Raw genomic sequence first — 22,579 nt, forward strand, 5'->3', positions numbered from 1 at the left:
TGTAGCATGTCCCATTTCGTTGTTACTTCTTTCATAAATGACTTGAATGAAGTCCGGCGACTCTAGATCTAACTGCAATGCTGAGTTAACGGGAGGCTGAAACGAGTTAGGATAAATGTGTGTGATCCACTGCTGCAGTTCTAAGCATATTAAGAGCCAATGAAATAATAAAGCGTCATATACTAGGAAAACATCACATTCACCTGCAAATACTGAGAACTTTAATGATTACTAATGGAACTGTGAAATACTTCAATAAAGCGAATGACCCGAGGGCACAAATAGTGTGGGTAGACCCTTCTTCGTAGGAGTATACAAAAAGCGGACAAGCACATCAGTATTTCGCACTGTGTTTATTGAATAACCTACTGTAAGATGGAGATACTTACGAATGTCAAATGGGGGCGGGGAGGCTTCTCTGCAAGGCTAATAAAATGAACACATTGGATTCTACAACCAGAGCTTCCTCAGTAGTATTTACACAATTAGGTGGTTAAAATTTGCTTACAACACACAAAATATTGTAGATACCAAGTCGTATATAAATACAAAAAGAAAACTTCCGGATACTATTCTAATTTTTTGCATAAACACTTTTCATTTAAATCTGTAACAAAAAGGGAACACAACATCTACTTTCATTTTGCTTAAAGTGTGACATGCCCAGACTACAGTACACTTTAGAGACATCAGTGCCCAACCAACATACTTCCTCTGAAAAGGGGAAACACAATTCTGCACTCTAAAATCCAACTCAACCCTCTCACAAACTATTTTTCTAAAAATTATATAACTTAAAAAGCAGAATGACAAACATCCTACCATCACACACACACACACACTGGACTCTAGACAGAATAAAAGCAATATATTGCACATAGTCTGTATTGCAATCCTGAGAACCCTTTTCACAAACAATACTGGCTTTCAGTGACTAACAGGACAAACAGCTGAATATCAAGTGAGCACTTCATATTCTAGCAGGAATCTTCAAAAAACCAAACCCACAGAAATCCTGCGGGAAGCTTAATTGCACCAGCATAGTTAAGATCATGATCCTGAAGTACAGATAAGTGGAACTAAACTGCAATGAATCAATGGGACTTAAGGCAAAACATCATGTTAATCTGGCAAACCCTGTTCCCAAATCTGCATTTGCAGAGGTACTGCAAATGTGGAGTGTGGGAGCAAGAATAAAATCTAAGTGGCTGGGTTGAGTACTTGTCACATATCAATTGAGTTTTCCCTCTACACCTGCCTGGACATCAGCTGTTTTCCCATCAGACAGGCTTCGCTTTTGATTTTGGTGCCTCTTAGGAAATGGGGAAGAAATTTAAATGGCTTGGGGGTAACATTTGCATGGGGGAACTGGTAGGTGGTGTAAGCAGCAGCTCCCTGTTTTATGTCCCTGCAAGTGCCTCACTACAGTTTAGGATTCGGTTTACACAGTAAAACACAGGCTTCATAATCCTTTGCTTTCTCCACCATGTGTGGCTCCAATCTCAAGTAATGGGGGAAGGGAGGGGGGGAGAGAATAAGCCTTTGGATGTACAAGAGCTAAAATGGTCTCTCTATTAAGTGACATTGTGAGTTTAAAAAATTATCAGTAGGCCTTTGCTTAAAGTAAACGGCAGCCTAATGTCTTCGCAGGCTGTAAACGAACAGCCTCAACTCTGGTTCAAGGACTGCAGCTTTTAAGACTGACCAGTTTCCAAGGTTACCTCAGGTTCCCTTACTCATAGATCCCTTTAAAAAGAAAATCAACTCCTTCCACACACATTTGTCCATATTTAGGTAACTAACTGAAACGGCAAGACCAAACATACCACACTAAAAGGCAGCGATTCCTGCAATATTAAGAACATTTTGACAATGAATTGTTTTCAAGTAAACATTAATCCCTGACATAAGTTGTAAACCATGTTTTCCCACAAAATGATCTTTTAGTTACTTAAGGCAGCAGCATATTAAATATTTTAGAGGTAAAGTTAAGATTACATTTTAAGAAAAATACGATAAACTTGAGGCCCAAGTGGTGTTTTGTCTAGTGATGCCTCATCAGACAAATTAAGGCAAAAGTGGTTTGACTTGTGTTCCAAGTTTAAAGTCTTGTTCTGTGAAAATTCCAGTCAAAGCACAGCAAGGAACATTCATTAAAAAAATTCCAGTGACAGTTTCAGAGGTATCAAGGAAATATAAGCCTTGTTAGTGTCAACAAAAGGCTCCAGTGTTATGAGCTGCCACTACAAACTGTGTTCACGGGAGAGCCATCATACAAGTATATCTGATGGCCAGAAGTTTCTCCAGGTTTCTGCTTTTCAGAGTAGTGTTTTTAATTACAGTGTTATTTATTTCAAGTTCGTTGGCACCCCTTCCATGGAGGACGGAAGCAAGGGGAGGAAAGGGACGTGTCTACATTCCCCACCCCACCCCAGTTTCAGTAAGTCACTCTTGCAGAAGTAGCATCATGAATTTCGAGGTATATTTTTGCATTTCTTCTCAGAAAAATCTTGCTTCTGCAGGAAAGGCACCCATGTTTTAAATGTTAAAAAGAAAAAAGAAAAATCAATGAGGGATTTGTTTTTGTCCAAGCTATTGGCAAGTAGTTGCTTCATTGAGCTCCTTTCTATGGTGGCAGGTGCAACTCAGTTTACATACCACCAATGTTTTCCTTCCAAGATGTACTGGTCCTGTCTCACCCCCTTCCTCTGCAGGTGCTCATCCATCAAAACAACCTGTTGTGTAAGAAGGATGCCCACTAAAATAGCTACTGCCATAGGTCAGAGCGAGGCAGTGCCTGGGCTCCGTTGAAATGGCTACCTGCATGGTGATAGGCCCTTGAAAGGACACTGTTTGCAAAACAGGCTGAAAGCTGGCCTGCAGGGTGGAGTAGGAATGCAGGGAATCGCTATGGTGGCCCGAGGCAAGGCCACTCAGTCGAGGAGCTTGTAAAGAGTCCCGGTAAGCTGAGCACAGATCCTGGATTGGGGAGTGGAACTGCGGAACGACAGCCGAATGCTGGGCCAGGGGATGATAACGCGATTGCTGGAAGAGAACTTGAGTCGGGGTTTGAAGGGTGAGGCTTTCCACAACTTGCTGCTGCTGCTGCAACAGCTTCACACGATCCTTTTCCTTGTTGGCTTCTTTGATGTCCTTATCATGAGCTCTGTTAGATAAAAATAAAATCACACAGAAGCTTAAAGGCCAGGGTTTTGAAATAGAAAAATAAAATGTGACAGGTAAGTAACTAGTAATCGCTGGGGTTTTTGGGGGACTACAACTCCCATCATCCCTAGACCAGTTGTCAGGAATGATGGGAATTGTAGTTCAAAAACAGCTGGAGACCCAGGTTTGGGAAACACTGCTCTACACCTATGTCTGGGAATGCTCCAGGCCGTTTGGCAGGCATGGAATGTTTTAGAATCATGTTTCCAAAAGCCGCACTGAAAATTATAGTATTTACAATAAAGTTACAGACACCAAAATACCATTTGCCATCTTATGTCCTAGATCAGCAATGAGAAATTAGTAGACCAGGGTCTGGATGTGTGTACCAGACCTTTTAAAGAAAAGGAATGGGCCACCAAATTTAGCCATGTCATAAATAACTGTGCTCATCTGTACAGAAAGGGAACAAGGTTTCCCAGTGGGCTTACCAGCTCTACCACTGAGGCTTTTTGGATCTTTGCATGAGTATTATTAATAAGGCAGGCAGCTATGTCAACTGTAAATAGCTAGGGCACTGGGGACGCTACATGTTTGCAGTCAACATGGAGTCACACCACGTAGATGTTAATGTTTGAAATTCTGCCCGCATAATTTGACGTATTAGTCGCCTGAAAAAACTAACACATAAATAAAACAATGTTCATCAGGTGGCTGTTTTTATTCAAAACTTACACAAGCATGAGTTCGATACATGGAGCAAGATGCTCCCAGGAATAACAAGTTAACAGCTGGAGCTGTGCGGTCCAAGAAGGAGAAACCTCAAGACAGATGCGCGAGGCTCCCACACAAGCAGCAGCAACCAGAGAAGGCCGAAACGAGAGAAAAACATGATCTGGAAGAAAAGGAATTTCAAAATTAGGCCCAAGCACCTCCATCCATAAATGGCAAGACTTTGTCAATTTCTTCCAGCAAGTCTGGCTGCAGGCTAATGTGATGTATAAGCCTTCTGGCTGGAGACTAAGATACCACAATGACAGCTTTGGCTCAAGAGAGAGCAAGTCAACTTAGGTCAGCATTTCTTGCAAGCAATGCCACTAAATCTACTGCGGTCTCTTTGTGTGTGCAGTGCAACTTTTATTATGGGCAATAACTCAGGCTTTGATGGGCGCTCTTAACCCAGCATCTGACAGATCGTTGCCATCTGATCTCAGATTTTATAGACTGTTTAAGACTGCAATCATACTGGAAAGAAAACGCCATTAAACTCCGTGGGCTTTACTTCCAGACAAACACGCAGTACTACATGCCAGGTATTGCCCGGCTTTAAGATCCAAATATGGCATATTTCGTTTTTATATTTTGCATTGGCTTAGGGGCAAAATTGAGGAAATGTGGCTTTTACTGGTTCTCAAACTTGCTTCTTCCTTGTGGGGTGGCAAAAGCTTACCATCCCAAGTTCTAGAAGCAAACGTTGGGTTCTTTGCTCTGAGGCAAGCAGAGGCAAACATAGGGTTGAAATCACACTTCTTCCACAAAAAGACAACAACCAACTCCTATGGAGCTGCAGTGTAAAGGGAAAATGGATGAAAATCACATTTCCACCTTTCCTTCAACAGGAGAATCCTGAGAGTGGAATTCTACTTGTGGCAGCCTCTACCCAGCCCCCATATATTAAAACAAGTTGTGGGTTAGCTTGGTCCAGAGTATGCCTAACCCCAAAACAAGGCCTCAAAGAGCAAGAATTCCCTTTGCCAAAGCCTGAGCTTTGATTTCATGCCTTTTCTAAGGTGAGACAAATATTTTGGTGGCATTTGCATTAAACACAATGTTTCCCCATATCCAAGGACTGCTATAATCCTGATAAAGGCTACTGCAAGGGAGACATGGGCCTTGGGCCTCTGGACCAAGAAATTACCTTGCAGCGAGACTTCTAGGAAATAGTGAGAATATTTCTCCATGAAAGCTCTGACTTTGGTCACGGACGTGATAGGCCAGCCATTGTGAAGATCGCTCTCACTAACGGAGGCAAAGAGGTAGTAATCGATGTAATGCGCCGGGGTTGGCAGACAGAGATTCCAGTTAAAAGTTTCCAGGAGCAGAAGTTCCATCTTCAGCAGGTCTTTCTTGGTTAGCGCCAGGTTAAGGCTGCACATGTAAGCAAAGCTGTTCAGCTGGTCCAGTTTGGGCACCTTGTCCTCCTTCTCTTCAAATTTGCCTATTGAAAAGAAAGAACAAGCCACTTGAGTTCAAGGCATTCTCTCCATCTAGATTCTCCTGAACTCAGCTAGAAGCCAATGCTGAAAAACCCAGAATTCAGAGATTCATCAGCCAGCCGTTGCCACTGCATGAGATAAACTCTAGTCCAGGCATAGGCAAACTCGGCCCTCCAGATGTTTTTGGACTACAACTCCCATAATCCCTGACCACTGGTCCTGTTAGCTAGGGATGATGGGAGTTGTGGTCCCAAAACATCTGGAGGGCCGAGTTTGCCTATGCCTGCTCTAGTCAAAAACAAATAGTACAGAGTATAAAATTATGGGAGCTTTAGAAAAGCATGCAGTCCACTTTCACTGATGAGACAACATGGAAGAAAACGAGAGCAGCTCACAATGTGTGAAAGCAATGTATTATTTTACATAAAGATGCAATACGGTACATAACCAAGAACAGCACATATGGAAAAATGCTGGCCCACTTCAAAGAAAAAGGAGGAAAATACACGTTATGTTCAATCCGGTTATCTGATTATACACTTTTATTTTATGTCAACTATTACTAATAGGAAAGTGCAATTTAAACAACTATCCCAACCCTTCCAACAGGCACTGCTCAATATTTGAATTTATAGGCCTTGGAAGAACCCAGTCCAGTCTCTACTTTAACAAATTCCAAGAATCCTTTTCCCTCCAGTTTGACAAGTTTCTTTTATTTGCCATCAATATTTTTCCAGCCTAGCAGGATTTAAGATAACATGCAGTAGAAAAGTTTTCTCCCCTGCCCCACCTTTTTGCCAGAGTGGAATACAAAGGCCAGACAATGGACTGAGGAAGGGTAGCAGCCATAAGACACTGAACAGCTTCTGCTGCTTTTGTAGTTTTACAACCACTTCCTTATCTCCTTTCTAGATTGCTCCCTTGGAATCTAGATGCTTCTGAAAACACTGTGGCCACCCTCATCAAGGACTGGCCTTTAAAAAACAACAACAAACTACTGTGACACAATGCTCATCCCTATATGGCCTAGGACCCTTGTACCTAAGGGACCACCTCTCCTGGTATGCCCCACGGAGGACCTTAAGGTCTGCAAATAATAACACTCTGAAGATCCCAGGCCCCAGGGAGATTAGACTGGCCTTGACCAGAGCCAGGGCCTTTTTAGCTGTGGCCCCAGCCTGGTGAAATACTCTCTCACAAGAGACGAGGACCCTGCGGGATCTGACATCTTTCCGCAGGGCCTGCAAGACGGAGCTGTTCCGCCAGGCCTTTGGTTGGGGTTCAGTCTGATTCTTTTCTTTCTGTATAAGAACAAGCATTAAAGAGGCCTCTTAGCCTGCTCACAGGTCCTTTATAAGACTAGTGGTAACATTTGGCCCTGGAGAATGTTAACCACTCTCAATTTTACCTGTGGACTGCCATCTGTCCAGATTTTAATTTGTTCTGAACTAATTTTAAGATGTATTTTAATTAATTGATTGCCTGTTTTTATGTTCTTTGTATACTGTGTTAGTTTTATGATGTTAGCTGCCCTGAGCCTGGCTCTGGCCGGGGAACAATTATTATTATTATTATTATTATTATTATTATTATTATTATTATTATTATCCTGACAAAATATTATGTCAGTATAGCACTTTGGACAGGAATATATACAACATGCTAACAGGACAAGCTATGCAAGCATGAGGTTGGCAAAAAGTAGATCCTTTCTATCTTGGCCTGGTTAATCCACCTGCAATTATTCTTTTTGCCAGCTGTAGTCTTTAAAAAGAGACTTGAGAGGCTCTAAACAAGCCTTCTCTAACTTGCTCTTGGACCCTCTGTCAAAGATGGACACCAATTCACCATCGGCCTCAACTAGCATGGCCAGTGGTCAGAGAGGACCATGCACAGGGCACCACATTGTGGAAGGCTACTCTAAGGGTTGGTTCCGAAGTTACCCACCTGCATTTCCTCCCTTGTACAAAGCTTTGGGTTATTAGGACACGTGTCTCTCTGCAAGGCTGACAGCTATGTTTTTCTAAAGTGGCCCAAAACTAAAGGGATTCTAGGAGGATATAGCTCAGGATGGATCACTAGGTAAGTACATATAAAGGGCTGCAGTTTGAGAATGAACTGGCACAGTATCTGCTCTCCATGAATATAATATGGCAGGGGTCAAAGATGCCCTCTAAATGTAACAGGAACCCCTTTCCATGGGCTCAATCCACAATTATCAAGTAATATTTAAATATCAATGCGATGGGCCCCACAGGCTCTGAATAATACAGTGATCTGAAGGAAAAGCATCACCCACGGCCTCATTTAAAGGGCATAAAAATGAACCTGTTTCTCTGTAACAGCTGAGAATCCCTTTTCTCTTGAGCACAGCTTGAAACTTAAGGCTCCTCCCCATATGAGCAAAAAAGAAGTACATCACTGCAGGAAATTCTAGGCAAAGTTGTTGATACTCTGTTCTAAAAGCAAGAGAAACGGCAAAGAGCAATAGTCAACTATATCATACTCCTCTGGGCAGGACCAATAGTCTTTTCCTGTTCCATGGTTTCAAAAATGCTTTAGATGGTACCTGCTCAAAACAAACAACCTAAAATTAATGAATTGAAATAAAAATGTTTTCATCAGCTTAGGGCATTTAACCGATAAACAGCTTACTTGTCCCCCCATGGACAAGTAATAACCGCAACAGCATGTATGTATTAACAGGCAAGCTTACTCACTTGCAAGGAGGAGGCAGGCTATCGAGATGACATAGAGCTGTTTGACAGCAACATCATAGCGGTCCATAAAGAGATCCAGCAAGTACACAGCAAGGTGTCGGGCTGTGGGGCAGAGCTGGCAGCGGCTGCTGAGGATGGCCAAGAGGTCAGCAAAATAGCGCCGCATCCCGATTTGCGGAGAATGGGCCTTGTACACGGGCAGCTTCAGCTCCTATGGCAACACAAAGGAGGGGGAGGAAAGAAAGAGAGACAGAGAGAGAGAAGGGGTATTAACTTGAATACCCATTTCAGAAGCCAAAATCCACAGATCACCACCCACCACCTGTTCTGGCAAGTGCTTAGCAACTAACGCAATAAAAAGCAACCCAGCTCTTGTTCTGGATGAATATCCAACCTGTTTTGAAAGACAATGCAACTTGTGACAACTATTCATACTCCTGAGAATTAGGCAATGGGCAGGGGGAGAGCCACACTAAACAACAACAACAACAACCCTCCATCAGCTAGCAATCCCCTCCCACAGGGCTCAAGACCAGGAACCAACATTATTTATAAAGAAACAAACAGACTGCTGCACCCATTAAAGACCAATGCATTTATGACGGTATAACCTTTCATGGACTGCCACAATAATTGTTAGTTTTTAAGGGGAGCTATTATTTTATTTATTGTACAAATGTATAAACTGCTTGACAGCCTGAGGTCACCAAAGCAGTGTACAATACAAAGAAAGATAAAATACAAAAAATACAATATTCAAAGCATAGTTAAAACCAATCCTACAGGTGTACAATTAATTTTTCACTAACAACTGTGTCACACATATTAGACCTGGGAAAAGTGCCCCCCCCCCCCCGGTGTGTGTGTGTTTTGGATTAAACATTTCAATCCTGCTCAGGGCCCCAACAGCTGCTACTTACACTAGAAAACTTAAGACATGTTAATTTAGGCACTCAAGGAGTTGGCTTCAGGTCTTGTTTGGCCTAGAGGCATATTCAGCAGAAGGCTGGAATCCAAAGGCAAATTAAAAAGAAAAGTTTATCTTCCATTGTTGGCTCTGCCAAGTAAAGAATTTAGAAATCACCCATTTACGGGTTCAGAACAAGTCAATAACTTTTCAATGACTTACATAGTCATTTTTGGGCACTATTTAATCAAACTGCATAAAATGAAATTGCAGCCCAGACAAGAAATTTAAAGTTGAAGCCCACCTACTGGCCCACTGTATTAAAAGTATGAAAATGGGACGAAATTAGTTTTTTAAAGGATAAGCCAGTTCATGAATTACTTCTTAACCAACTGCAAGATAAGACCTCTTCCATTAAAGGACGGCACTGTAAATATTTATGTGAAGGTGAAGCGGACCCATTTCCTCAGGCAAACATGCTTATCTGTCTATTTAGACACAAGGCCCATTCACAAGCGAACATAACAATTATTAGATGGAAGCCTCCAGTCTTGTTCCAAGAGGCAACATCTCATTTGACCTCAGCAGATTCCAGATGAAGGTTTTAAAAACATCCCAGGCAGGGATGGAGTTGAGCTGGCTGTATTTGAAGGATCCAGCTTTCCAGAAAAGTTGTCTACAACCAAAACACCCCGTCTTCCAGCTAGCAAGGAATTCTACAATGCTCACTGTACAACTCAAAACACCACCTTTACAACCCACCCCATGGACACAACTCTTCATTTACAATAAATGTTTACCGTATAAGAGTATAATTACAGTAGTTTCAACGCGAGGCATGCTGTACCTGATGGCTTGGTAAGCAGCTTAGGTCCATAGGCCGATAATGTACCACAACATAGACACCACGTGCATACCTTCTCTTTACAAAATGACCTGTGCATCTGAGATCACACATCAACTGAATGCACACAAAATGGCCACCACCTGTACTGACACGCCATTTGGTACAGGACTGGGCATCATTCTGCCATCACTCCTCCACACACATTTGGCATTTCTAAATGAGAACCAATGTCATGTGAAGTCAGTAGGGCAGGGTTGGGGAAGTCCTCCAGATTATGTTGGACAACCAACTCCCAGCAGCCCCAGCCAGCATGCCTAGCAGTCAGGGATGATGGGAGCTGTAGTTCAACATCAGGAGGGCCACAGGTTTCTCATCTCAGCAGTATGGACACCATCACATCATCTGCTGGGCACTCAATAAATACTGTAGGCACTATCCAACACTGACTGCGCCAGGGAACACAACACAGATTTCCCTCCCTCTGCTGCCCACATCTGCTCTGAAGGGCTGCTAAATCTTCAAGAAGAGATCTGGTGCTGAATGAAGGGGAGGAGGAAAAGCCCAGCAGCACAAGAGTAAGTTTGTTGCACAACAAGCTGACATGGAAGGACGTCATCCTTTGCCAAATACAGTGAAATATGCCTAATATGCAATATTTCTAGTCAGAAGTGTGTCTTGGAACATTTGCTTAGAATATTAAACAAAAGCAACAATATTGTCTTTTCCCCTTCCAAAACATTTGCCTTCCCATGTACTCTTTAAAAAAATAATAAAAAGAATTAGGGGGAAAATTTCTAAGGACTAGATCCCTCTCTAAAGCTGAATTCAGAAGCACAGTACATTTGGGGAGCCAGCAACCCATTTATGTTCTTTTCTATTTGAGGATGTGAACTTAATTTTGCAAAAGCAAGCAAGGAGCCATATGTCAAATGGAGTAGGGCCTACAACTTGTTCCAACTTGTACAATGTAGGGTATGGTGGGGTACAACTTTTTTCAGAAAAACTTGGGCGGTAGTGGGGCATGGCAATTTGGGTAAAAGAAGGCATCCTATGTAAATATATTGTGTTATTTAAAGCCAACTCTGCTTGTGGGTTACTGGAAAAAGATTGTGTTTATTGTACAATAAAGCATAAGGCACAAAAGCAGGCTTAAAAGCACATACAAATGAACCGAATGCCCTACACATTGCATGTGTATATGAACAAGATTTGATCCCCCAGACTGCTGCCACTTGAAAACATTGTTTTGTTTGCCTTCTGATGTCTCCAGTCACCAGTCCACTTACCTGGAATAACTACATGGTGGCTTTTGAAAGATTAAGTTCCAATGTAAACCTTACCAACCCCTACTTGCTTCAAAGTTTTGTGAAACTCAGCCTAGGCTGTTGCCATGCCTTGATAGACACTGAAACAGGCGTGGAATCCCTCTCCCTCATGTGATGATAGGAGGAAGAGTTGCCTGCCCCCAACCCCTGGTCTGTCGCTGCTGCCATTCACATGCCTAAAACTGTACTTGCAGAGGTTCCTCGTGCAATTTAGGAACCAGACATTTTGCCACTCCACTCACAGAGTGCAGTGCGGATGGACACAGCGCCATGACATCACGAGTCCAGGGGGTCACAAACTGTTTCCAATGAGTTTCATTCAGGTAATCCATACCATACTTATGGATTTGGGTTGAAGATAGGAGATGGAACAGCCATCACATTAAATGCTGATAAGCATTTTTTTATTATTTGTATTTTTTCTTGCTTCTTTTATTACTTGCACTTTATAGTTACGTATTGCAATTTGAACCCATGGAATACAATTAATATATAACACAAGTGGCAAGAAAAGGACCATTAAAAATCCTCTAGCACCTAGCAAAGATCCTTACAATTGCTACAACAGACAGAAATATCATTAAGCGAGAGTTGAAGAATAATGGAGATGGGATTTTTTTTCAAAATCCAGAAGAGTTGCTGGACTCCATTGTTTTACTGTATTGTTTTCTTTATTGGAAATAAGTGTGTGGTTGTTACTGTTTTTTGAAAAACCAACTTTTTTTTTTACTGTAACATATGCCTCCATCCTCTTGTTTGATGTCAGAAAGGGTTACATAAGATGATATATCCTTCATATACCGTACTTTTTCCGTGTATAACATGCCCCAGTGTACAAGAAAATGGCAAATTTAGAAAATGGCACAAAGTTGTTTTTTTTTCTTTCTGGGGGTGGGAGGGGGAGTGCAGTAAATAACCCGACAGTTACAATCGCTCACATCGCTCGCTGACAATCGCTCAAGTCTGCAACAAGCAGCTGCCCGATCGCCAAAAGCGGAAGGAAATCGCAAGCACAATTGACGCAGCGGCAGCCAATCCAGAGCAACCCTTGAAACAACAACCAATCACACACCAAAGACAATCTGCAGCTTGTGGCTGCAACCAATCACCCGTCACCCCTACCCACTATCCATGCATAAGACGACCCCGGTTAATTTTTTACATAAACCTCGTCTAATACATGGAAAAGTATGGTATATATAAAAAGTAGAAGCTTAAAGACAACCAAGTATTACATAACTCTCTCCTTCAAGCCTTGGGGCCAATTCACAGGTGGTATTTTTCGTTGTGTACAGGTTAAAAATTAGAATGTGTATGTCTTAAAATACACACATAGTGCAGGATACTCTCTTTCAATGGGCTGGCAGCTCTCTGCCGTGTGTGTGTATGCCATGTGGGAAACACAAGTGAACCAACCCTTGGATAAGAATTTTTCTTTGGCTAGCTGAGACACTCAGGGGCTTTTGTTGTTCTTGGCCAGGGATAGGCAACCCAAGGCCTGTGGTCCAGATGCGGCCCAATCGCCTTCTCAATCCGGCCCACGGACGGTCCAGAAATCAGTGTGTTTTTACATGAGTAAAATGTGTCCTTTTATTTAAAGTGCATCTCTGGGTTATTTGTGGGGCATAGGAATTCGTTCACCCCCCCCCAAATATAGTCCGGCCCACCACATGGTCTGAGGGACGGTGGACCTGCCCATTGCTGACCCCTGCTCTTGGCAAACCATCCAAACTATCTACTGTTAAGAAGGGACAGGTGTGCCAAATGATAACAAAATCAAATTATAATGAAATCCTGACATTTGCTCATTATTTCCCAGGATTTAAAAGGACCCAGGGCAACCGTCTATTGTGGCATTTCATTCAGCAATATATATAAGTTACACACAAAGACAAAGCTATACATAATTTTCTTTCCAAAGAAAACACACAACAATTCAAGTTACTTTTCCTGTGTAAATTTCACCTTGAACAAGTATATTCACTTTGACATATTCCAATTGTAAGCAAAGAACACAATGAACAATGGAAAAATACAAGCCAAAGGAAGGTGTAGGAGGGGTGAGATATATATGCCCTGCAGCCTATTGCTATTGCCTGTTTTGTGTGGGCTGGTGGAGGGTTCTGAGAATTACTAGTTTTCCTTTTGTGAAAAGATCTTCCATTGTGTCCATGACAATTTCTTAGATTACCCTCATGCTTCAAGGCTTACCCATCCCAGAATGTGTATGTTATCCTCAACAATGCTTTGTGAAAGATCACTAAAGATTTTACATACGTCCACACTTTTAACATAATTATCACCACCTGTATTTCCGACATCTCCATTTCCCTCTAACTTCATGGCTAACCCCTTTCTTTCTTTCTTTCTTTCTTTCTTTCTTTCTTTCTGCATATAAACCTGTCAACTCAGGATGATGCGTCATACATCTAGTGAAGCAGGCTGTAGTTGACAAAAGCTTACGCCATAATAAATTTTGTTAAGTCTTTAAAGTGCCACAAGGCTTTTGGTTAATTTGAGATGCAACACTCAACATGCAGACACCCCCTCCATACTTGCAAATAGCAGGAACATGAATCTAAGACACATTTCCCCCAAGTCATGCTTGACACCTGTTCAAGGCCCGCCCTCCAAAAACACTGCCTTTGCCAAGACATGAGAACAAACCCCCAGACAGAGGAAACATCTCTCACGGAGGAGGGACAGGACAAAAAGCTAGGTATAGTGGAGGACAGGAACCTGAGCAGGCTTGCAGTAACCACTTCAGACCAGCACAGGTGCACAGCACCCGCAATATTAAAGCAAGGATTTTCACCAGAACTAATAAGGAATTTAACACAGTTGAGAGACATTTCCTTGTAAATGTATATATTTCATGCTATAGGAGCTCAGAAAGGTGCATCACTGAATATGCTCAGGGAAGGGGCTCATTCAGGACAAACCTATACAGTACTGTCAGCTTTATCACAACTCCCTGACCCATTTGCAAGGCAATATCCCTTTCACACATATCCTTCTTAGAATGAATGTGTCCTAATCAAGTCCCCAGTGAAAAGTTGCTTTCATATGGCCCTCTTCCTTGTCTGTGTCACCACACTCTTTTCCATAAAAGCTGCTGATCCTAACCACACATTTTCTTGCAAACAAATCCAATTGACTCCAAATAACTGTCTTTAGGACTGGGCCTCAGTCTCCTGCTTTAAACTATCTATTCACTCCCTCTTTAATCTACAGTGACTACTTATCAGCTTTTGCAAGAGAGTTGAAGACAGTGAGCCAATCTTTTTAGCATGCAATTCAGGCTCTCATCCACCTCGAAAAATAATTTGGCTGAATGTATCAATTTAAGATTTTGTTTTGTTTTGTTTTCCAACAGCACACTACATGGGAGCAGGAAAGGAATCAACACTATCAATGGAGTCCAGAGTAATTACATATTGCTTTCTTCTAGAGGTAGATGGGGGGACGACGACAAAGACGACCTATTCAGTATCTTTCTTCCATACAGCGCAACCTAAGGTGTAAGGTGCAATGTACTTCTAACTTGCTCCCATTTAAAGTGCATTGAGGACTGCAGTCTTTCACCGCAAGAATCAACCACCATGGAAAAAAGTTTTGGACACAGCAAAGGCAGAGCAGGTAAGAGTGCAGAGACAGGGAGGCTAACTGACCTTCAACCTCAAAGTCTGATGAATCTCTGCTGCAAGGTCTCCTTTCCACCATGGCTCTTCCATCTTTAGACTTCCCATCCAAAATCTGGTCTGGGGGGAAAAGGTAATACCTAGGTAAGGAGAAATAAACAGTGAACCAGATTAACCAACATTTTCTACCTAGTCAAGTTGTTTATGGGTTGTAGCCTAACAGCCCCATCCTACGGAAATCAACAGGCTTCAGGGCACATGTCCCTGCATGGGATCTGGCTGTTATTAAGTTCTTTTGGCTGAGACCTTTTAGTTGTAACATCCTCCCCCCGCCCAAAGAGAGAGGGCAAGGGGAAAGGGCAATTACATCCACGTTTTCTACCGGGGTCCAATTCAGTCCAGCGAACTTCTATCAAACACCCGGGTTTTCTCCCCGCTTTATTAAATTGCAGATTTCCATGCGGCCACAGTCGCCCAAGGAATCTCGGCGGCCACAGGTCTGCCTTACCTGCAAGACGGGTCCCTCCCCCTCCCCCTCCCCGCGCCCTTTCCTTTTGCAGAAAAGCCGCCAAGGACGCTTCCAGGTGCACCAGCCCATCCGAAGGGAGGGCACCTGAGAGATCTACTACCTCCTCGCCGCGATCACTTCTTTGCAGAGCTCTCACCAAGGCTGTTACCTTGACTACCTCCCAAGATTTGGGAAGAAACCTCTCTCTCTCTCCCCTCTCGGCCACCCCCACTCCCGGTAGAGCACTCAGAACTGCACAACTTCTTTGTTTAAAGGCAGGCTACCTTTAATTGAAAAGAGCCATAACTGCAAGTTGTACGACACTCCCCCCCCCGCAGTCTGCAACTCCCCACAAAGTGCGAAGACGGCGCCCGCCCGCGCAGCGCTTACCTTTTTGCCTCTCTTCGCCCTCCAAACCGGGATCCCCAGCCTTTGTCCTACCCGGCAGCCAGCTATTTCTTGCTGGAAAAATACTGCAGCCCAGGCAGAAGGGGGAGCATTTAAACTTATCTCTCTGCGCGCGCCCCCTCTCCTCCCCCTCCGCCGCCAGTTCCCCCAATGTTGAACTTAGAGTCTGGCGGGAAGGGCGGAGGTGAGATGCATATCCGCCCCCCTCTCGCTCCCCGCTGTGTAGCTGGTGGAGGGCGAGAAGGTGCTCTCCCCGCCCTTTAGCCGCTTCTCTCCTCCTCCCTCCCTCCCTCCCTCCCCCCGCAGATCCTGCTCTGGATGGAAGATCCCAAGAACAAGAGGAGGAGGAGGAGGAGGGGGAGATTACACGCCGGCGCCGCATTGCGCACGCGCGCGCACACCTCGGAGCCCTTTGGCTTCTTTGCGTACAGCAGCCTTCCCGCGCTCCTTTTCGCGCGGGGGAGTCCTGCTCGCTCATTCATTCATTCATTCATTCATTCGTCTGTCCGCCCGTGGACTTCCTCTAAAACCAGCGCCAAGGCTACCGCCGCCCGAGCCCCTCTCCCCTGTCCCGACCCTCTCGGCGCTGCTGCTGCTGCTGCTCCGCTTCTCCTGCGGGGCAATTTCAAGAAGCGCCCAAACTGCAGCTTCATTCAAAACGAACTAATCCAGGCAAGGGGTCCGATCACACCGGAGGCACTAACGGGTGTTGTAGGTGGGTGACGGACCGACTCGGCTGCAGTCCGAGGAAAGAGGCTCTTGCTGTAATAGGTGCTCGTCTCCCACCGCTGTAAGTGGGATCGTGCCCCAATCCTCCAAAACTGACCCAGTTCAAAGCTCAGCTGGGCTTGCGGGATTCCTCCATTCCCCAATAATAATAAGTTACATAATAAGACATCACCTTACCAACAAAGGTCCGTATAGTTAAAGCCATGGTTTTCCCAGTAGTAATGTATGGAAGTGAGAGCTGGACCATAAAGAAGGCTGATCGCCAAAGAATTGGTGCTTTTGAATTATGGTGCTGGAGGAGACCTTTGAGAGTCCCATGGACTGCAAAAAGATCAAACGTATCCATTCTTAAGGAAATCAGCCCTGAGTGCTCACTGGAAGGACAGATCCTGAAGCTGAGGCTCCAATACCTTGGCCACCTCATGGGAAGAGAAGACTCACTGGAAAAGACCCTGATGTTGGGAAAGATGGAGGGCACAAGGAGAAGGGGACGACAGAGGACGAGATGGTTGGACAGTGTTATAGAAGCAACCAACATGAGTCTGACCAAACTGCGGGAGGCAGTGGAAGACAGGAGTGCCTGGTGTGCTCTGGTCCATGGGGTCACGAAGAGTTGGACACGACTAAACGACTAAACAACAACAAAAGTTGCATTTAAAGGAGAATGTAATGCCGGCCCCAACACATTTTCTTGCCGTATTATTCTAGCCCTTCTTACCTGGGAACAAGCCTCATTTTAATACCACAGAACTTATTTCTGAGTAGACATGGTTTAAGTTTGCACTGTCGATCCATGCAACAGGTCCTTTTAAACTGTTTTTACATAGTGTTTTAATTCACGAAACCCATCCTAGGACCTTAGGGCGAAGGGCAGGTAATAACAATAGCAATTTATCTGTTATCAGATGTTGGGAAAGCTGGACTTGGATGTGAAAGCACTGAGCCCAATGTAATCAGTTATCCTTTTAAAAGCTGCCCTGCCAGGTTTTAGGTGGGAGGCAATCAATCAAACCTTTATTGCATTAGCATACAGCCATAGCAGGATAAAACAAAACAAAACAAAATGCTATAGACAAGCAACCAAACAAAGTTCAAAGCGATATTACTGGGGTTATGACATTTAAATTACCCTAAGACAATAATGTAAAGATTTAGTTGCCGGGGCCGGGAATCTAGAATGTGGATGTATATAAAGCATATAATGGCCCCAAAATAGGCTCGGCACGTTAGGTTAAAAAGGTAATGAAAGAATTAAAACAGGTCCAGGTCTAGGACACACTACCCAGTCAGAGTAGCCCTGAGTTTCAAGGCCTGCACTATAAAGATTGCCACCCCACGTGAAACTTGGGGATTTGCGTCCACAAGAAGCGATTTCAAACAGTCTTCCTTAGATGTAATGGTGGACGGGATCAAGCGGAGGAGCTTAGTTCTTATTAGCTCATAAATAGGGAAGTAGAAAAAGAAATGTATGAAGTCCTCTACTTCATTCATTGTGCATGGACATAGATGCTGAGTAATAGGGGTCTTAGAATAAATCCCCTGCAGGAAGGCCGTGGGTATAGAATGGAAACGGGCCATGGTAAACGCTCTTCTCAAATTGGGCTCCGTCAGGTCTATCAAGTAGTTGGCAAGTGATCTTACCACTTTCACTTTAGGGAGCCACATGGAGAGGCGAGCTGTGGTGGACTGTGCCCGGTCCATGGCCTCGTCTCTTGTAAGAACCCAGGCCCGGATTTTATGTTGATCCCAAGCTGACAGCGTGTCAAGATCTGGGAGGGAGTAGCGTGCAGTAATAGTCTCCATGGCCTTGGACCATTTATTGCTGTGAGAACAAGTTAAAAAGGCTTGCCTGGCTAAAAGGGAACCTGGGGCTTTGATTAATTTACAATAAAAACTAGTAATTCTAATGTGGGCTCTCGCAACAATGGAGGGGAGGCCCAGTTCTGTTCTTAACTGTGCAGCAACCGAGCCCTTGGGGAGACCCAGTAACTTTCGTGCAAAAGAGTTTTGTAGAATCTCGAGCCGGTGGGAGGCTTCCAAGCCGTATCCGGAGAAAATGCCAGATTTAAATTTGGTCCTTCTGCATTTAAAGCAGGTACTCTTCCATAGAGAGATGACCCCTCCTTCTAAGACAAAAATAGGAAAAGGAAAAGCCACACCAAGACTTCAGTCACCGGTCAAAAGTGTCATGCGTATAGTAGAAACGCAGTGGAATGCACAGGGAGATGCTGTGAGTTGTAAAAAAGAACCACTCACAAATATTAAATGCTGTAGAAGTGCATTCAACTGGTGAAAAAGAAAGTACCAGGTCAGATGATGGCGTGCTGCCTGATACTTTTCAATCGTTTTCCTTCCTGTGCTTTCGGAATCCATCCTTCTAGAACCTAACAACACACAGGTCTACCTCCAAACCAAAGGACCAAATATACAGTACAACAATGTGGCATGAAGCTCAAGGCTTTAAAAGCATTTTAAACTGAAAATAGAGACAAATTACTTAACAATTCAGTAGCTTACACAAAAGAAATTTGTGATGATCTGGGGATAGTCATGGATTGTCAGTGTAGAAAGAAGAAACTGTTGGCAGGTGAAGAATCATGAGATGATGCTGAATTGTCATGAAACTGAGTTGAAGAGAGAAATGTTTCTTTCACTGAACAGAGTGATCTAAGAAATCACCAAGAGATCTCAACAGCTTCATGAACTTGCTGAAAAATATGCCTTCCTTACTCCATCGAATCTTTTGAATGATAAATATGAAGGTCAACTAAATAATGATCATGACTATGACATTAATAGGGAAGAGTTCCTCGCTGAGAGAAAAAGACTTAAGAGTTTTGTTTCTCTTGTTGCCTCACGAGACAAAACAGAGATGTGGAAGGAAAGCGACGGACCCCTTGAACTTTTGCAGTTTATTCTAAAATACAGTCTTGGGAATTTAGTTCCAAATAGAGTACCCTATCCTAGTTTATCAAGCACTCTGAAGTTTTGCAAACTGATTTGCCCTCGCATGCATTTTGTGCAGCAAATCACTATTTTTGCTTCTTTACATATGGAATAAATGGGGGGGGGATCATTTGCCCAAAGCAACACCTTTTCTGATTTGTTTATATTTAATGGCAGAAATATGGCTACTTGAGAAATAATTGCATTTTTTATTTAAAAAACTGTCATGATGAATGTGCGTGCACACACACTGGCCCTGATAAACTTTTGCCAACGTTTCTTTTCTTAGTGGCAGGCCTCGTTTTGCTTTCCATGTGAGCAGCAAAGGTTGCAGAAAGGAAAGCTTTCCCATGGAATGAGGATACCATTATACAAATTCTGCTAAATTCTTGTTTCTAGGCCAGCTGTAGCAAGGGCAAAGCAGACAGTTCCTGATAAGGTAAATAGGACCAGTATTAAGTTACTTGTGAAGATACTACCTGCTGGGCGGAAGCAACCTGGACTTAGGTATACATGGGGGGAAAGAATGTTTGCTGATCCTGGTGATGAATAAGAGTCTGCAGGGCAGAATCATAATGCCGTACTTCTCCGCCTGAAGGGACAGCCTTCATGTGGCAAACTCCCACCTGCTTTCCAGCTGCCGAGGAACTGAGGACACTGAACAGGTGGGATATTGCATAGTTGAAGCAAGGATGGGGAAAGATTGAGAGGAATGAAACCGAATGTGTGATATCTCTCTTGGTGGGGAATACTAGAAGGATTTGGGCACTGATAGCTGTCCTGGCCCACAGAAGTTGGTGGGATTTGGAGTTAAGAAGGATGAGAAGCAATAGCTCAGGGGATTACAAACTTTGAGACCAGCCTTCTAGTTTACTTCCTTGCTTATGGCAGATTAGACATGTAAAACCTAGAGCAATTTTTTACTTCAATTTGGAATAAAACTGCACACCAATCAACACTTAGGGAATTTCTCATGTTTCTTAAGAGCCTACCTACGTGTCATGCTTGAGAAGAAAATATAACAAATTAGAGAACAGGCCACGATGGGAATCCTAGAATTCTAGAATCAGAATCTGGAGAGTAGCGTTTACTTATCCAAGACCTTGTTGCCAAGTAAACAAAAGTGCCAGCTGAGTGGAACGCAGAATCTGGTGATGCTTCTAGTGTTCACAGCAACATCAAACTTCACATTTATACTGAAACTGGAGCCATGCATTGCTTCTTTGTCGCTTATAAAATGCACAGCTAGAAGTTTATGTCTGCCTTTCCACAATTCCAATGCCATATATACACAGATGAAAACAAATTATTTCTGAAATCACATGTCATTAGTTTCCAGAGTGTAAGGCACATCTTTGGGTAGAGTCATGCTGAACCAAGAATTGAAATGAATGGTGGAAAGGCTGAAAAGTAAAGCATCCTTGTGACATGTTTACAAACCCAGCAAGATAATGAGATATAAACCTCCATGGTCACTCACCCTTGGTTTATTATCGTATTCAGCTATAGATGCGTTCCAGAGTCTTGCAAACTTCAGCTCCCATATCTGGTGGCATGGAAGTGGGGGGTTAAAAGTACTTTGATTTCTTTGACCTGCGGAAGGCACATAATGGCTATGTTATGTCACTGTGAGACATGTGGGCAGGAACTGGCAGTAAGTATTCTGACTGCAGGAAATCTGATTTTGGGGCTCACAACATGGGAAAGGCAACAGTTTACAAAATTAAAACATTTAAAAACTCACTTTTTATTCTTATTAAAGCTTTCTATTCTTATTTTTTCTTACCGCCTACCAGCAGATGCTTAATTTAAGAAATAATCAGCATTTTGCTAGGCGTGTTCAACCTTAAAGGTAAAGGGACCCCTGACTGTTAGGTCCAGTCGTGGACAACTCTGGGGTTGCGGCGCTCATCTCGCTCTATAGGCTGAGGGAGCCGGCGTTTGTCTGCAGACAGCTTCTGGGTCATATGGCCAGCATGACTAAGCTGCTTCTGGTGAAACCAGAGCAGCGCACAGAAACGCCGTTTATCTTCCCGACGGAGCGGTACCTATTTATCTACTTGCACTTTGACGTGCTTTCAAACTGCTAGGTTGGCAGGAGCAGGGACCAAGCAACAGGACCTCACACCATCACGGGGATTCGAACCGCCGACCTTCTGATTGGCAAGTCCTAGGCTCTGTGGTTTAACCCACAGCGCCACCCACGTCCCTTGTGTTCAACCTTACTACTATATAATAATATTAATTTTATAAATCACAATACCCTAAAACAGTTTAAGTCAGGGGTGGGGGACCTGTGTCCCTCCAGATGTTGCCAGACTACAACACCCATCATTCTTAACCATTGGCTTTGCTGCCTGGGACTCATGGGAGTTGGAGCATAGTGACCTGAAAGGCCACAGGTTTCCCCATCCCTGATTTAAATGGACAGAAGAGCAGCATTTTTGGGGAGGGACGGACCTAAAAGAGTTTCTTTCTTACTGGGTTTCCTCCACCTTTGTGAAATTAATCCAATGGCTGCAGATTGCCTTCCCCATTTCTAGAGCCTCACTAAGGTACCCCCCTCCCAGAGGCAAATTCACCTGCAAGGTTGACTCCTGGCATAACAAGCTCCAGTGGTGTCCCTGGAAGTAGCTAGTTTACAGAGGTGATCTTTCTTAGTGTAGTCATTGGTTGTAACTATATTGTAAGAGAGCCATCTCACATGAATTTATTGGAGAAGATAAAAGTCTTAAAATAATTACCAGGTATATGAGATCTGTAAAAAAAGGATGAACTTCCTTCTGAGTGGATCTCTGAGAACTCTCTTTAACAACTGCCCAACTGTCAAAACATCAGAATCTCGGAATACCCAGTGGAAGTCTTTACCATTGCTTAAAGGTATGCCATCAGCAACAGAGTCTTCACTCCAAGTATGGAAGTGCTATGACTCCTCAGCTTCTTCCTGAGTGTTAAGGCTGCCCAACATGCTTGAAGGATGTAGGAGGAAGATAATAAAATTTAACATGTGCTCCTCGCTTGCTGAGGTTAGTCAGGGCATATGAATATGCATCACAAGCACAGAATTCCTTATTTTGGGATGTAAAGCTGCAATCCTAACCGTATGTACTCAGAAATGAATCCTAGTGAATTCAGTGGTGCATAATCTAAACTGGAAGCAGTGCATT

General features: G+C 43.5%; 1 protein-coding gene across 1 annotated transcript; it reads right to left on the bottom strand.

Moving 5' to 3' along the window:
- Positions 1-338: 338 nt before the first annotated feature.
- CCNJL (cyclin J like) lies at positions 339-22,168 on the bottom strand. The gene is given in 8 exon segments (XM_081846816.1): positions 339-3,166; positions 3,901-4,060; positions 5,084-5,383; positions 8,102-8,312; positions 14,852-14,947; positions 14,950-14,961; positions 20,893-21,005; positions 21,995-22,168. Coding segments are annotated over 8 exon segments (1,362 nt in total). The 5' UTR covers positions 22,017-22,168; the 3' UTR covers positions 339-2,718.
- Positions 22,169-22,579: the final 411 nt, after the last annotated feature.

Source organism: Podarcis erhardii, assembly GCF_964252035.2.
Source record: "Podarcis erhardii genome assembly, chromosome: 2".
Classification (NCBI taxonomy): Eukaryota; Metazoa; Chordata; class Lepidosauria; order Squamata; family Lacertidae; genus Podarcis; species Podarcis erhardii.